At 44.1% G+C, this 15,527-nt stretch overlaps 6 protein-coding genes across 6 annotated transcripts; 3 read left to right on the top strand and 3 right to left on the bottom strand.

Moving 5' to 3' along the window:
- Positions 1 to 345: 345 nt before the first annotated feature.
- On the top strand, positions 346 to 3,953 carry V865_007357 (uncharacterized protein; the record flags this gene model as incomplete). Its single annotated transcript, XM_066231105.1, has 11 exons — positions 346 to 575; positions 738 to 981; positions 1,088 to 1,276; positions 1,333 to 1,512; positions 1,567 to 1,799; positions 1,853 to 1,997; positions 2,051 to 2,557; positions 2,619 to 2,736; positions 2,810 to 3,504; positions 3,566 to 3,866; positions 3,940 to 3,953. The coding sequence occupies 11 exons, from the start codon at positions 346 to 348 to the stop codon at positions 3,951 to 3,953; spliced, it is 2,856 nt and encodes a 951-aa protein (XP_066087202.1).
- A 327-nt stretch (positions 3,954 to 4,280) lies between these two features.
- On the bottom strand, positions 4,281 to 7,097 carry V865_007356 (uncharacterized protein; the record flags this gene model as incomplete). The annotated part of the gene is made up of 7 exons (XM_066231104.1): positions 4,281 to 4,457; positions 4,539 to 4,685; positions 4,768 to 4,926; positions 5,023 to 5,297; positions 5,349 to 5,578; positions 5,636 to 6,296; positions 6,356 to 7,097. 7 exons carry the CDS (start codon positions 7,095 to 7,097, stop codon positions 4,281 to 4,283), a joined length of 2,391 nt encoding a protein of 796 aa, XP_066087201.1.
- A 1,444-nt stretch (positions 7,098 to 8,541) lies between these two features.
- V865_007355 (uncharacterized protein) lies at positions 8,542 to 8,819 on the top strand (the record flags this gene model as incomplete). Its single annotated transcript, XM_066231103.1, has 2 exons — positions 8,542 to 8,696; positions 8,765 to 8,819. 2 exons carry the CDS (start codon positions 8,542 to 8,544, stop codon positions 8,817 to 8,819), a joined length of 210 nt encoding a protein of 69 aa, XP_066087200.1.
- A 562-nt stretch (positions 8,820 to 9,381) lies between these two features.
- On the top strand, positions 9,382 to 9,680 carry V865_007354 (uncharacterized protein; the record flags this gene model as incomplete). Its single annotated transcript, XM_066231102.1, has 2 exons — positions 9,382 to 9,491; positions 9,557 to 9,680. 2 exons carry the CDS (start codon positions 9,382 to 9,384, stop codon positions 9,678 to 9,680), a joined length of 234 nt encoding a protein of 77 aa, XP_066087199.1.
- A 235-nt stretch (positions 9,681 to 9,915) lies between these two features.
- On the bottom strand, positions 9,916 to 12,043 carry V865_007353 (kynurenine 3-monooxygenase; the record flags this gene model as incomplete). The annotated part of the gene is made up of 9 exons (XM_066231101.1): positions 9,916 to 10,243; positions 10,357 to 10,554; positions 10,614 to 10,678; positions 10,746 to 10,925; positions 10,988 to 11,138; positions 11,208 to 11,524; positions 11,605 to 11,705; positions 11,761 to 11,862; positions 11,926 to 12,043. 9 exons carry the CDS (start codon positions 12,041 to 12,043, stop codon positions 9,916 to 9,918), a joined length of 1,560 nt encoding a protein of 519 aa, XP_066087198.1.
- Positions 12,044 to 13,418: 1,375 nt separating this feature from the next.
- Positions 13,419 to 14,743, bottom strand: V865_007352 (uncharacterized protein; the record flags this gene model as incomplete). The annotated part of the gene is made up of 8 exons (XM_066231100.1): positions 13,419 to 13,499; positions 13,604 to 13,666; positions 13,735 to 13,950; positions 14,053 to 14,137; positions 14,257 to 14,335; positions 14,438 to 14,489; positions 14,560 to 14,619; positions 14,708 to 14,743. The coding sequence occupies 8 exons, from the start codon at positions 14,741 to 14,743 to the stop codon at positions 13,419 to 13,421; spliced, it is 672 nt and encodes a 223-aa protein (XP_066087197.1).
- Between the last annotated feature and the right edge of the window lie 784 nt (positions 14,744 to 15,527).

Genomic DNA, 15,527 nt, shown 5'->3' with positions numbered 1-15,527 from the left:
TAGACAGGTGATCTCACTTTCTCACTCTCACTCTCCTCTTGCTGTGTACGTTATAGGAAGAGATAAATACAAGTACCGGACTCAACCGCAAATGGACACCCACTCACACATCCCACGTGGGACTCACCCTGGATACCCCATACACCCACACGCAGCCGGAGATATAACCCATATTGGCCTTGGTACAAACGGTATTTGGCAATGTGGCAGGTTTAAACACCTTGCTGAAGGCGCGTTCATCAACTTGGACGGTCTATCGAAAGGTCAATATTTCAAGAATATGTTCATCCATCTTCTTCTGCTTTTTCACTCCAGCCCATAATCATCACGGGTGATCATCGCATCATGAACAGCTCAACCAGATCAACAGGCTTCGGTGGTCTTGGGGGTTCCACTTCAGCCAGACCACCAGCCAATACCACATTGTCATCTTTGTTGGCTCAAGCGAATTCACTGAACGAAGTTGACTATGATTCCGAATTACCTCAGATCAGATTTGGGATCGATGATATTGAGAGAATGAGTGAGGCTGTTGCTGGGAGGGGCAAAAAGGGAAGGAATGAGAAAGGGGAAGGGTGAGTCAATTCGTCCGATATAAACCATCCCAACAAGTCTAGAGCAGTCAGAATGTAATCAGAAGGAAGAGATTGATTCGATCTGAACTGAAAATCCCCCGGTTTGAATGTATATAGATTGAGGAGCTCATGACTTTGATGCTGATCTTGATTTTACTGCAGATTCAACTTACTCTCTAACCTCGGAGTTAACACTTCTCAACTCACTCACAACATCGCCCAACTGCCCGACGCTGCCGAGCCTTCCACTCGACCGAAGAGAAGGAGACAACCTCAGCAACACAGATTAGAGCCTTTGGGGGATATCGGTCCTTCGTATGGGATTGGCGATGGTGATATAGGAGCATGGGGTAGGAATTGGCACGAGATGGTGATTTTAGGTGGAATCGAAGTTCAGAGGCAACGAGTGAGTTCAGCGAATCCCCTGTTCCACACGCAGAAGTACTTTACCTGCAATTGCACCTTTCTTTATGGGATATCTGAGCATGGGCTGATATATCAATGATGATTAGACGATAAACTCCTTCCAAAAGCAATTCCAACAACGTATCCTCCAGAATTGGGAGTTAGAAAAAGCCAGAGTACTACAAGATGAACTCGGAGTGACGGATGAGGAGATCGCTGGTCTTGTCGGATCATCCAATGGTGCCTTGTCTGGGTCGATTCTTGGTAAAAGTGCTCTAGGAGCAAGTACAAGAAGAGTAAGTCTATCTATCATCAGAATGGAAACACTGGGCTGACTTGATCGCTCGTCTAGTTCCCAATGGCTCAATCTCAACTGGGTAAATCCACTTCCGAATCAAGAGAAGGCGGCTTGGTCATGCATACCAAGATGGTCAGGTACGAACGTGTGATTGGGGAACTCAACCAACGCAGATTGCGTAAAGAACCTTTCGAGCTTTGTCAAGCTCTAGAAGAGACTGTCAAAGGCGACTCGGTAAGTGTCTTTTCTCAAATCCACTTTGCATTTTAGCTCACTTCGTTGCCGCAGAAACACCCGCTTTTGCCCGCTTCCTATCACATCCTCGCTCATCTTACTCATGAACCTTCCTTGCGCGATTCAGCAGATTACGCTTCAACCTCTGCGGAACCTGCTTACGCACCCGGTGAACCCGTCCAGGAAAGACAGTATGCAGTTGCCTACCTAGGTGATCAACGCTCCAATCACGCTGCTTTGTTACGAGGAAGATTGGTTGTCGGTGGGAGGCGATTCTTGGAGCGAGAGTAAGTGGAGTCTCCACATTAACGAAGCCCAAAATCGCTTATTATTGTTGTAGCTTTGAACGACATGTCGAGGAAACTATTGCCAAGAACCCTAAAGAAGCTGCTTTGGGAGGTGTTCCAGGTATCAGAAACAAGATTAGAGCGTTTGTCGACGTCACTTTGAGATCAAAGGAATCTAGAGAGGCTTATAGACCCGAGGTGAGCTGATCTCCTAGGCCCACGCCCATTCAAGCTGACAAACCAATTTTCAGACCGTGAACGGATCCCTTCTGTGGGCCCAATTATACTACCTAGTTCGATGTGGCTATCTCGATGAAGCTCTCACTTTGATCGCTGAGAATCAACAACACATCTCCCGAGACGACTGGACTTTCCCAGGAGCATTCAAAACGGCTTTATCGTCCTCTGAAAGACGATTACCTAAATCTCAGCGTGATCAACTATACAACGATTTCAACGCTCATATAAGGAATAACCCCAATGTCGATCAATTCAAATATGCCTTGTACAAGTTGATAGGCAGATTCGAACTGAACAGGAAATCAGTCAAAGTAGCTTCGACAACTGAAGATTGGATGTGGTACCAATTGAGTTTAGTTCGAGAATCGCAAAAGGACTCGGATTCACCTCAAGAACAGTATGATCTGATTGATTTGGGTAAATTGGTACTCAAATTTGGAAATGATAAATTCGATTCGAACGGTACAAAGCCATTGAGCTGGTTCAACCTGTTGTTATTCACTGCGCAGTTCGAGAAGGTAAGTCTACTTTATGGCTTCCTTATACCGTTCCGCGCTAATACCCGATTTTATTGTTTAGGCTATTGCGTATTTGTATACGAAACCACAACTCAAGACTGATGCGGTTCATTTTGCCATTGCACTGGCATACTACGGTCTATTACGTGTGCCTTCCAAGGGTGAAGAGGCAGATTTGTGTGAGTAAGCAGTCTCTTAACTCATGATCTAGAGTGCAAGAGAGAAAAGAGATGTGCTGACAAGAGTAAACAGTAATTACCGACGATTCCGACGTATCCTACCTAAACTTTCCTCGATTGATCAAACAGTACATCTCGCCCTTCTTCCGATTAGAACCTCAAACTGCCTTACAATACGCCTATTTGGTAGCCTTATCGAGCGATTCGCCTAACCCTGCCATCGGACAGAAACAGAAACAACTGAGTCTGGAATTAGTCCGAGATATCGTCCTATCTTCTAGATCGTGGTCCAAACTACTCGGAAGTGTCAGATCGGATGGTACGAAAGAAGTTGGAATAATCGAGAAAGACTTGAAATTGTTGAAGCTGGTTGACGAGCAAGATTACCTCAAGCAAGTGGTTCTCAATGCAGCTGAACAATCATCTTTGGATTCATCTTTAATCGACTCGATCGAACTGTACCACCTGGCTGGATCGTACGATAAAGTAGTAGAGAACGTCAATCGATCTCTTGGACAATCGTTAGGTCAATCGTCAAGCGTGGATGTTGGTTCAACCAACACTGAAAACACCATTGGTCTATCGGGAGCATTTGGAGGAACCAACGATATCTACGCGTTAGCTTTGAAAGTACACGACGTCTATGAGAATGATTTCACAAAGAGAACGAGGGTATCGAAATTGCATTGGGACACTTTGGAGGTTTTGTTGAAATTGAAATTGGGTCTAAAACAATTCAATGAAAATAGACCTGATCTAGCTTTAGAGGTGAGCCATCAGGTCCTATGTATATGTACAAGCATGGAATTATACTGATACCTCTGATTAGACATTCAAGTCCACTCAGTTATTACCACTCGACGCAGATTCCTCGTCGATATCGAAATACGCTCAAAACTTCCGTGATATCCTTGATCAACCTGTCATCTCAAACCTCGACGAAATTATCATAACCACCATGAAATGTTTGCACCTCTTATCTCAAAACTTGAAGAATTCACCTTATGGTGATCATTCGAGATTGATCCAATTGAACTTGCTGAAACATCAATCACAATGTTTGATTCAGTTTGCTAGTACACTCCGATTGAGGTTGGGTTCAGACGTTTATAGACAATTGAGTAGCATGAGTGAGTTGTATTCTTCAGATAATACGTATATTTTGCGTTTACTGATCAGTGATGTTTTTTTTTTTTTCACCAGGCGCATTCTTCTGATGTAGGTGGTAGATGGACTATGACAAATAGAATGTAGAGCGGAGAAAGTGCGAGAAACTGTTGAATGAATGCACGATGAAGGTGTTTCGTATATGTCAGATATATTGAAAATGATGCATTATTACTTCTATAAGATACCTGATCTTCTTTCCTGATCCTTCACTCCTTTACTCCTTCAGATCAAAGAAACAACATATCATAATATCCAAGATAACAGATCCGTCCACAGAAAAGATAACATCCCTTCTTAACAAAGTTTTCTCATGTATATACACAAATAGATCATGCAAAACACCATTCCTTTCCTCAACTCTCGACTCGCCTCACTTATGTACCACCACCTGATCTCTCAACTGGGATCTTCCTTCTTGTATCCCTCTGCGAGCTGGCATCATCAGCATGAGGACCGATCTGAGCCTTTTCACCAATCTTTCGAGATGAATCTAATTGAGCCAAGTGGGTGAAAGCGGATTCGAGTGAAAGTTCTTTAAGACCAGCGGCGATCTGCAAGAAATGGAAGAATTAAACGTCAGCATCTGATACACGGCTGTTGGTATGTATATCCGAAAAGAAATGAAAACTCACATCAAGGTAATCTTGGAAATCGACGAATCCTTTCCTACCGAAATCGACTTCTCTCAAGATACTATCAGCCAATTCGGTGGATGCATCATAGCCCATGTTGGCCATAGCGTGGATGAGATCATCTTTGGTGATATGTTGGTCGTGGTCCTAATGACAATATCATCGTCAGTATCATCCTACAACAAAGTGTGATGGGAGTTTTTGCGATAAGGAGAAAGAGAACACTCACAAAGTCAAATTCCTCGAACTGTCTCTTCAAGTTACTAACTTCATCAGGTGTGAATTGAGCTCTAGCGTATAATTTGGCATCTTCACTGTTGGCCAAACCGAGAGTACCGATATTACCGTGAGATTTAGCTACATCTGCGAGTTTGATCTTTGTAGCTTGCTGTTCAGTTTCAGGTTCCTTGATCAGCTTGTTTTCTTGATCATGAGGTACTGTTATTCGCTCTTCAATCTTTGCTTGGCTTCGACTTGGACTTACTTCAGGTAATCCCATAGATTTCAAAAATTCAACGGCATTATCAAATTCAGTTTCTTTCTTTGCTCTGTCCCAACCCAATTCTTCACCCATGATATCGATCACTCGAGGTAACGTTTCCAAAGTGACTTGAACGTTCAAGAATGACATTCTGGTTCTTCGGGCGATGAAGTCGACAGCGGTCAGAGCGTACTCGCATCGAACAGCGTATCGAGCTTCAGCTTCGATGTATGGATATAAAGGTGAGAATCGGACACCGTGAAGGGGCCATGACAAGCCTATGAGGTACCGTTAGTGCCATGCACATCTACCGCCTGCGTGTAACTCACCAGTGGTAGCAGCCATAGATGCGACTGTCCAAGCTCGATCACCATAAGATTCAGACAAGTGCTTAGCGACCTCGGTCTCAAGACCGAATTGCTGGATAAGCTTGATGTACATGGTCTTGCTCCATGCGTGTCCACCGACAAGCTTGATGTGTTCAGTCGTACTTGGGCCGTTGGGTTTGAGGCCGTATTCCTTGACAGCAGCGTCAACGGTTTCCTCTGCCATCGCTCGGCTACAAATCAGGTTAGCAGTGTTATCTCGTGAGCTAAGGTGTATGTATCGGACTCACTAAGTTGTCCATTTACCACCAGCAATGGTCAACAAACCACCTTTACTGATGTTGATCATGTGGTTTCTAACAAGCGATTGGGTGTTCTTGGCGGCAGGGTCCATGACCAAAGGTCTGATACCTGACCAGGCGGAAAGCACATCACCTCGTCTGACCTTGACATCGGGTGATAAATAGTTTCTAACTTCGTCGAGGATCCATTGAATCTCCTTCTCGGCAGGAATGGGATTCTGAGAGACAGTGGTGGGGGAATCGGTGGTACCGGCAATGACATTTCCTTGCCATGGTAAGAAGAAGATAACTCGGCCATCCGAGGTAGCGGGATCCAAGAGACCCATAGTCTTGGGACCGTAATAGTTGGGGAGAGTGATGTGTACACCAGCGGAAGGGGCAACGATCTCTTTGGTAGTTGGTTCATCAAGTTTTCGTACACCATCACTGAATGGTCCAGTAGCATTGATGACACCTCGACATCGGACTTTCCACTCCTCACCGGTCATTCGATCTTTGACTGAAGCAGCGTAGATTCTCTCTTCACCACCTCGCGATGGGTCTGGTCGCTTGTGTAGAGCAGTGACTTCGACGTGGTTGGCCATGATAGCACCGTGTTGCACGGCGGTCATGACAAGGGAAATGTTCATTCGAGAATCGTTGTGTTGACCTGGAGAGGTATCAGCGTTAGTGTCAGTCAGATATCCATGACGCTGAAGACTAACTCACCATCATAGTAGACAACACCACCGACTAAACCATCCGATTTCAACATAGGGAAAGCCTCCATCGCTTTACCTTTACCCATCCAGTATGCACTTTCCATATTCTCCTTACCAGCGAGGATATCGTAGAGCTTACAACCGGCATAGTAGTAAGGGAGTTGCCACCATGTGTAGATGGGTAGGAGGATAGGGAGCATGCTAGAAAGATGAGGAGCGGTTTCCAGGAAAACTCTTCTTTCCTTCAAAGCTTCCTTGACCAATTTCCATTGTTCATAATCTAATTCGAAGATTGCTTTTTGCAAATATCGTACACCACCATGTACCAATTTAGTTGATTTTGATGAAGTACCACTTGCGAAATCGTCTCTTTCCACACAAGCGACTTTCAACCCTCTACTGGCGGCGTCTAACGCTGTACCAGCACCTGTAGCACCTCCACCTACAATCAACAAATCAAACACATCTTCACCTTCCGATTCGGCCTCATCCTTCTTCAACACCGCTCCGGGTTCAGGTGCACCGTCTGAAGTTCGATGTACGTAGACACCGGATGTACGGAGATGTTCGAGCATCTGAGCTCGCGAGGGGGGTGACCATAATGGTCCAGGTCGTTTCTTGTAGACTGGGACAGGGTTGGAATCGGCATATGCGGGTCGAGCGAGGAGGTAAGCTGATCCGACAGCTACGGTGGCGGTGGAGAGGACAAGTGCCCTTCTTCCGGGCATGAATGATCGACCTCGATACATTGTGTGATGGGTCGGTGATTATAGGATAGAAGATATAGGTAGATGAGGGATTTATGTAGCGGTGTGGATGTTATTGACGCACGTGCGTGATCGATTCGCTTCTGGATTTGAACAAAGGATGTCAAGCTCCTTTGATAGACGGGAATCGAATGGTTGAGTTTGAGAGATATAGAAAAGAGGAATAGTCTGTACGATCGAACAAAGGATCGTGAAGATGGATGTCGTTGAAAAGGTATCGGATCAGGTATGGACCTTCCAATTTACTAGCTGTATGGTTGAGCGTCGACCGATGGGTTGTGGACCAGGTGGTGAGCAGTGACCGGTGCTCCTTGATGTACAATAGATATGTACAATGTTTGGTATGAGTCGTTGAGGTTGAGATGGAGATGGATACCACTTTTTCAATCTTTATAAAATCAAATTGCGGCAAAAGTGATCCTAGTGGGATTCGAGCTAACATGCTAAAATAAGGTGTAATCTCACCCTGGAAAATGACGTGCGGCCCGTAGTCGACCTGTTCCCCTCTCGGCCCGCGGTCCGGCGTATCATCCAAAGTTGGGAACGGATAACAAAAATTTCAACAGTCATCCAAAATTCCCAACTTTCATTAAACGATTGGGAATCCTCGACTAAGCACGAAATCATACCTTATGATAACCTGAAAAACAACAGGTTTTTTGTACTCTGCCTGCGTCATTTTCCCATCTTACACCCATGTCGCCCCAGTGATCAAGTCTCTTTCGAGTCGACCGATTCTAGGGGATTTGACGATACTAAACGTCACCGCCCTACAAACGTGTAAGCGACACTGCCTTGTTAGTAGCCCCGCCATGATCATGAGGGTTTCTTCTCGATCCTTTGGTCTGGTTGGATGACAAACAAAAAAAAAAAACCAGGAATGCTCGACCCCACGGGTGGTTGAGTACCCACTTACAAACTAACCTTCGGTCTGGCCTTTTTCGGGGCTCAGGAACAAGGGAACTACAGTACAACGGCCGATAGGATAATTTCAAGGAGCGATGTCATAGGAAGCATCGTGTACTCGTGGACTGACAGTCATGATGACAAGTCTTGATCAATGGGTCAATCGTGGCAGGCAATCCTTTGTGACTATGACAATATATGTGTGTGATCCAATGTATCAGAACATTCTACTGGCGATACCTCCTTTTGATGACTTACTGTCGAACTAACAGGCCTTCAATGGACGATTTTCTGTGGACCTTTGTCGTGTATCATGCATGACATCAGGTGCGCTAATGTCGATAACTGAGTAAGAATCAAGTTGCACTAAAGCGACAACCTGATCAGTATAAAGTTCATTAGTACAGATACTGATCTCCTCTCTGTCTTTGCAACGCAACGCAACGCAACTGATCATTGTACTTACAGGCATAATCCTACTCATCCCCTTTGCCAAGTTCGTTTTATCTAATCTTCAAAGATGTCTTCCTCTTCCGATACCTATAATACTTCTTCCACCGATAATGACGATCAATCAGGAAATGATCAAAGTACCGATACTGACACACGCAGCACCAGCCCCAGCAGCAATGCCCCTAACTTCATGTCGATGTTGAGTAACAATACTTCTACCGCGTACGTACTGTCGTGATTTGTTGACCACCTTTTCGTGATCGATGCTAACATGTTATCGTAAACGACAGAGAAGAATTCGAATGGCACGGACCGGATAACGGTGTAGAGGGCGCTTGGAATTAACTTCAATCTCAGGCGACGCGGACATACTGTGCATGCGCGCGAAGATACACTATGTAAAATTTATGTGCAGTACAGTATTGTTCTTTTTGAATATGATGCTGTGTAATGGACGATGATGCGCTGCACTGCCAAGTCATGAGCGAAGAACCAGTCAACTTCGAGTGCACTGATGACCTCCTGCTTTCAGTTCGGATGCTACTCGTGAAATCCTATTGTTTCACGTGTCTTTGGACAAAATCAAACAACAATGCACCACGGTGCAAAATGACGAAGAATGTGAAAGGTTATGAGTGGTGACGCACACTACGAAAGGTGTGAAAGAAATGTGCAAGCAAGTTACCCAAAGGACGAATGGGAAGAAGTGCATGATATCATCCATTTATTATCGTGTCTGAACTGGCAGATCCATTGTTACCCCTTTTATCAAAGGGTGTGATTAAGCATGCAGCCGATCCCTCGTACTGGATGTCATATGGCTATATAAAGGCCCGAAGATATCAAGAACGATGCACATTAAATATCAAGCCATCCAATACAGTATCCATTAACGCAACTCATTATTATGCCTGACGATCCCACTGTCACTTCCACCTCGGCAGCCTCTGATGCTCCCAAAGTCAGGGATTTTGCCTGCTTTGACTACACAACTGCTCAGACTCAAGAAAACGAACGGTGAGCATATTGATTCTCAACGACCACTCGTCCCTGACGTCTGTACGCTTGTTGTTGCTTTTCAGCCAAATAGATCCGCCTGGATCACCTTCCTCCGGCAGAAGTGGTGACACGACCAAGGACATTTCTAAAGATTCCTCATCGACTTCGCAATATTGGTATTACTGTGAAGAGCCGGAGAGTATGTAGACTCTCGCTCACTCCTTCTGTCAATCATAATCGTAGGGGCCTGTTGATGAGTTCGATGTGGAATGTGTGTGACCCGTCCAGATTGTTTGCAATGCAATCAATTCCATCGTTATATCCCATCTTCACGAGTGTGCACGGGCTTTCTGCTGTGATCGTCCAGCTTGTAGCTGATTTAACGAACTGTACAATGGGCAAGACGACGACAAAATACATACACATACGGCCTCCAACAAACTTACTTCCTATCCAACCACTTCCTCACCAATTTCAATCCCACCAACCCTACACCACCAAGCCCCACCAACCCCGAGACATACCCAGTCCAACGCATAATCTCCTTCTGCTGTCTTTCTTTCCTCAATGCTTCGGAGTAAGGCACGTCCGGTCGGAAAGTGACCATTTCATACAAGCTCGTCCAACCTCTTACTTTCGTCGTGGGGAACGGGTCGGTCAGCGATAAATGTAATTCCTTGGATCTCGAGGGGATTATACGGGTGAGGAAGGAATCTAGGAATCGTCGAATGTGATGTAAGGGAGATAAGACGTGAGAACGCATTTCGGTGCTGAAATCAAAGTTGGAATATCAGTTGTTGTATCAACCAATATCAAAAGGACAGATAGTGATAAACCACTTTGACTCCAGAAGAAACCATGTTGAGATTTTAACTACACTTACTAATTCTGCAAAGCCAATTCACAGATAGCTTTCAGATCCGCCTGTCTCTCCACCGAGTAAGCCTTGAGTGCCAATTCAAGATCTTTATCTGTTTCCCCCAATTCTAGGGAGGTCGTGGATGATATCTTGTGTTCCTCCAATACGGAATTGAGTACTCTGACATCCTCAAGGCCGCAATTCAGACCTTGACCGTAGAATCTGCCATCACCTTCAGTACCTAAACCAGTGACAATGGTGGGGATAGTAAGTGAACTCACGGTACCATACTGTGAGAAGCATCACCTAGTAATAACGCATGAGATGACCATGCCGAAGGGGTGCACTATGCAGGCTCAGGATCAGCTTAGACTCTCTTCGGTAGGTAAACGTATAATCTCCAGCTGACTCACATTGATCGTGACCAAATTACCTCTGGGATTATTCATGAAATCATCCAATAACTTCTTCTCTCCTACGATTTGTACCGCTGAAGGGAAATGTTCGATGAAGAATCGACTGGCTGCTTCTCTCGAGCTGAGCGTAGAAAGAGAAGGGAAGGGGATGAAGAGGGTGAGGGTAAATGAACCGTCCTGAATGATAAACATGAATCAGCATTACGACTGAATATCTCAAGTACGAAATTGAGACGGACTTTGTTCGGTAGTCCAATCAACATGAAAGAATGTCTTGGCCATATATGTAAATGATTTTTGTCAATAGCATAACCACCTGGTTTGGATGGATCAGCAGGCATGTGAAGCTCGATATAAGCATGCGGTATGAAAGATTGTGAGAAGTCGATCCTGCGTTATCATACCGGATCACATCAGTTATCTCCACCGAACACAGTTCGTTTGTTTAGACAAGCTTACCTATCCATCCTCATCATTGAAGTTCTGACTTTCGACCAACTACCATCACATCCAATGATCAAATCGAATTTCGTCCCATGCTCATCTTCTTTCGATTCCGTTTTTCCCTTTTCGCTATTCCCACCAGCGATCCGTCCATCATCATGTTCTTCACCAGTTACAACGTCCTTCTTCTCCTTCTCTGCACGATATCCATAGGCGATTCGATGATTTAAATCCACTCGAGATAATTTAGTCTGGAATCGGATTTTTATTTGAGCAGGTAGTGATTCTACTAATCGTTGATTAAGTAAGGGTCGACCGATCGAGTTAATGCACTGCACGATTAAAGGACGATTCGAGGAAGTGGGTAAGCTATTGTATATCCGCAGAGATGGGCAGCCAGGGTACAGCTTACCTGTCCATTTATTGGATCGTAAATCTGTGATTCTTGTTTACCATCTACATGATGGATCATACGGCCTTTCATCGGTATAGCTTCTTTCTGAAATTGCTCGGCTATCCTAGCATGTAAGCTTGCAGCTCAATGATCGATTGTTATCGCGCAGCTTACCTAACGACGGATCAACACTCCTCAGAGCTTCTAGACCCCTTGAAGAGATGGCCAAATTGATCGATCGTAGATTGCTAGGAGCAGCATCTTTCCCTCTTGGATCTAAGATACAGAACATCCCGGGTCAACCTGACATTATCGGTGTAAGCAGAGGGCAAGACTCACCATCGCGCGATTCCCAGACTTCCACTTCCCATCCTCTACGATGTAAACTCAAAGCGGTGAGGGCACCGACAGGTCCTGCACCTATGATCAAAGCTTTTCTGGGTCTTGTCTCTGCCATTTGTGCTTATTCAGTGAGCTCGTGATGGTGTGTATGCAGTCTTAATTATCACTATATGGATACTGAATTAACGTAGATCATCACCATCCTCTTTATTTTGACGATCTTTCCATCAGCTCATCATCGGATTCAATCGGGACCACCTCCACTTGTTAACTTGATCCTCAACAAAATTATTTCTCACCCCCCTTTAATCACCTAAGACACCTCACGAGCTATTCCTATGCACAACCAAATTTTCAACTTTAGTCTCTCTTTCTTCTTTTCTCTTTCCCTTCTTCATAGCTCAAGCACAAGAATCGTAATCGCAGTTCACGTACAGATAGACCTCTTTTGTAAAGGGTGCTCCATCACACTCAATCATACTGTGGGTGAAAGTCCCCGGAGCCTCTTCCTCATATTTAGATCATACCTACAGAACCTTCTTTCAACCCCTGTGGAAATTCGTCCTACTAGACTTTCAACCTATTACCTGATTTTAGATCTCAGAGGAGGATAGAGGTGGTTCCGAAAGGGCTCATATCTAAGTACTGTGAGAATAACCCTTCTACCCTCCTCGATCTTAAATCATATAGGTATATTGGATGGGTCGAAAAGACGGTATGGTTTCTATTTGGGCGGATGGAGGATTTTAGACTATTTAAACGATATTGTTCGATCCACTTCTCGAGATGTGTACGGTTTCCAGTCCGAACTTTTTTGAAAAGTGGTGATATCGGGTCTAAAATAATATGGTATGATTGTTTCTATCTCAAGTCATCTACCTATCAGGCGAAGATATGAGCCGTAGGATTTGATAGATGATTTGAGAAAGAGTACGATCATGGGGAAGATGAAAGTATGCGCTCATAGTTTATAGTCATACGATTGCCTATTCATACCCACTAGTTCGTTAGAAGTGGTCAAGGGGAATAGGTAACTCGATGGGGCTTACTCTGTGTCTTGAGCTATCACATACATAACCTTTTTTTCCCTTCTTTATTCCTATGATCAAGAAATAAAATCGCCCACACATCTGATTTTATTTTTTGTTTTTATTCTACTTCATTTCTACCCAGTGATGCTATTGAATTTCTTCATCGCTAGCTTGATTTACCTGACCGCCTGACATCGGTCATCTAAAGGGTATTTCAACGCAGGGAGCGATATCTAAAATTACTGCTGAGGGTTTCTACTCTTCTTTGATTATACTTGAACTACTTGATGATCATCTAAAACTTCATGCATACAAGTGTTTAAACTCAAAAGATATACTATATGCATTGATCGACCCAAGCCTGGAACCGAACAGAACCTTTTCAGACGCGTTTATCTTTTCTTTTCTACTTTATTAAATACGAATCCAAAAAAAAACCCCATTCAATGTACGCCCAGCTTAGAAATAATTGTTCACCATTCGTTGCCCTGGAGTATGTCCGGGTGGACCGATCGAACAATTCAAATCTCGGATGGTACCCTATGTGAGAAGTACGATCAGCACACGATCTTCCAGAAAGGGAGGGATCAAATCGACTCGTCATTGGAAGTAGATATTATAGTGAAACAAGAAACTCTGCTCACATCTTCGAGGTGGTACACCCATCCATGAACCCTCACACCATCCGTACCTCTTCTTTTCCAGTCCTACACGAAATAGCAATATCAGCATTCGTCTTGCTTTTAATAACAATGAAGCAACGACCAAAACGTACATTCTTGATAACGTCACACTCGGCCAGATTCTTAACCTGTTGCAAAACATTTTCTTCAACTAACAAATCCAAACTTGGTGGTCGTTTATCGACAAATAACGTTCTTGAGAGGGTAGCAAGAGGTTCGACGTATCGCTGTAAAGGTGTAACTGCTTTGGACGTGGGAAGTAAGGAGACGTTTAAAGCTGTTTGACATCCTACGCAATTCGTGTGACCCTATAGAAATGATATCACCATCAGCCAAATTGCATTTATGCAGTATACGGTTGTCCAGGAAATGATGGACATAGACAAAAGGGTTTAGGGTAAGTGACTCACAGTGACTACGATATGTTTGACCTTGAAATTCAGTAAGGCAATCATCATAACTGCGTTTAACGAATCATCTTGAGGGGAGTAAAGGCTATGCAAGTTAATCAAATCATGTATATCAGTATATAGATCGATCGATCGATCGATTATTGCTTGATGGATACTGTCAACGGTAAGGTAGATTAAACAATCGCGATTACGATCACTCACTTGGCGATATTACGGTGAACAAATATATCACCAGGTTGACATCCCATAATGGTGGTTTCGGGTACACGAGCGTCAGAGCCTGTACATTCCGTAGACATATAAACCAATAAGCCAACTAGCCATACTTGTTCGTACGACATCGACATGAAAGAGGAGAGAAGGTGGGTGTGATTGTACTTACATCCTATCCAGAGGATTTCGGGTCTTTGACCTGGATAATGTTTAGAAAAGAACTATTGAAAATTCCACAGACATCAATATCAATCATCCAGACTCAATTTCATAATTTGAATAAACACTCACCCCCGGATCACGTTTACGAACTCCTGCTGCCCATTTATCATTCCTTTCGAACAGTTCTCTCTACAATTCACCATATCGAGCCAATCCAATCAGCGAAAGACATCAACCTCGGATCGAGAGTTGACTTGGTACTGGCAAGAACACTCACCATTTCTGGGTAAGCTAAACTTGATTGGCCTGACATTATGTTAAGATGCTCAATTGGATATGCTTCGATGATAGGATATATTGGTTTTCTGCTCTGTTCTTTATTATTGTTTATGAAGAGTGTCCTCTCTCAGTTAGTGAGGTAGACTGTATTGGGGTTATTCTCAACTTTTTATTGACAGTCTCACCTACCATCAATATATACTCAGTTCTAGCTAAGAGATACCGATTCACACATCCATCAGGATCTAGTCCATATTCCAACCACGAAGCTCAGACCGTCCAACGCCATCTCCATCTCCATCGATTTAAACAGTACGATCAGCTGAGTAACTGAGCCCATCAGTCTTACGAGAGAAGAGGCAACATTGCGGTAATCTGGAGCAAAAGGAAGGGCTTGAGGTTTGAAACAATTTTAGTCTCGCGGTATCAGTACCGAAAGGTTGGTTAGGTTGACTACCATCATTGATCAGGATCTGACATGCGCGAATCTCGGTACGACCGATACAAGAATCCTGGCTGTAGGTACAGTGATTTATGACCTCCTTCTCGACAGTGCACAGACCCTTCTCATCGTTCCCTTCAGCGTGTGTGTAAAAGGAAGATCCGAGAGCAAATTAATTATGGCTTGATGGTAGTTCAGCAATTCACCAAAAGGATGGATCAGATGGTGGAAGGATGCATTTGACATGATGGACGGCGAATGAAGAGGTACCGATTCAATCATGAATATCTCAAGTCGAGGACGAATTCGATCTGATGCGCACTTTTACGATCTGATGGTAGATGTCGATGTTACATTCGTTGTGACACAAGTAGAT

This window comes from Kwoniella europaea, chromosome 2 (genome assembly GCF_036810445.1).
Source record: "Kwoniella europaea PYCC6329 chromosome 2, complete sequence".
NCBI lineage: Eukaryota > Fungi > Basidiomycota > Tremellomycetes > Tremellales > Cryptococcaceae > Kwoniella > Kwoniella europaea.
This window is presented reverse-complemented; position numbering and strand designations above follow the sequence as displayed.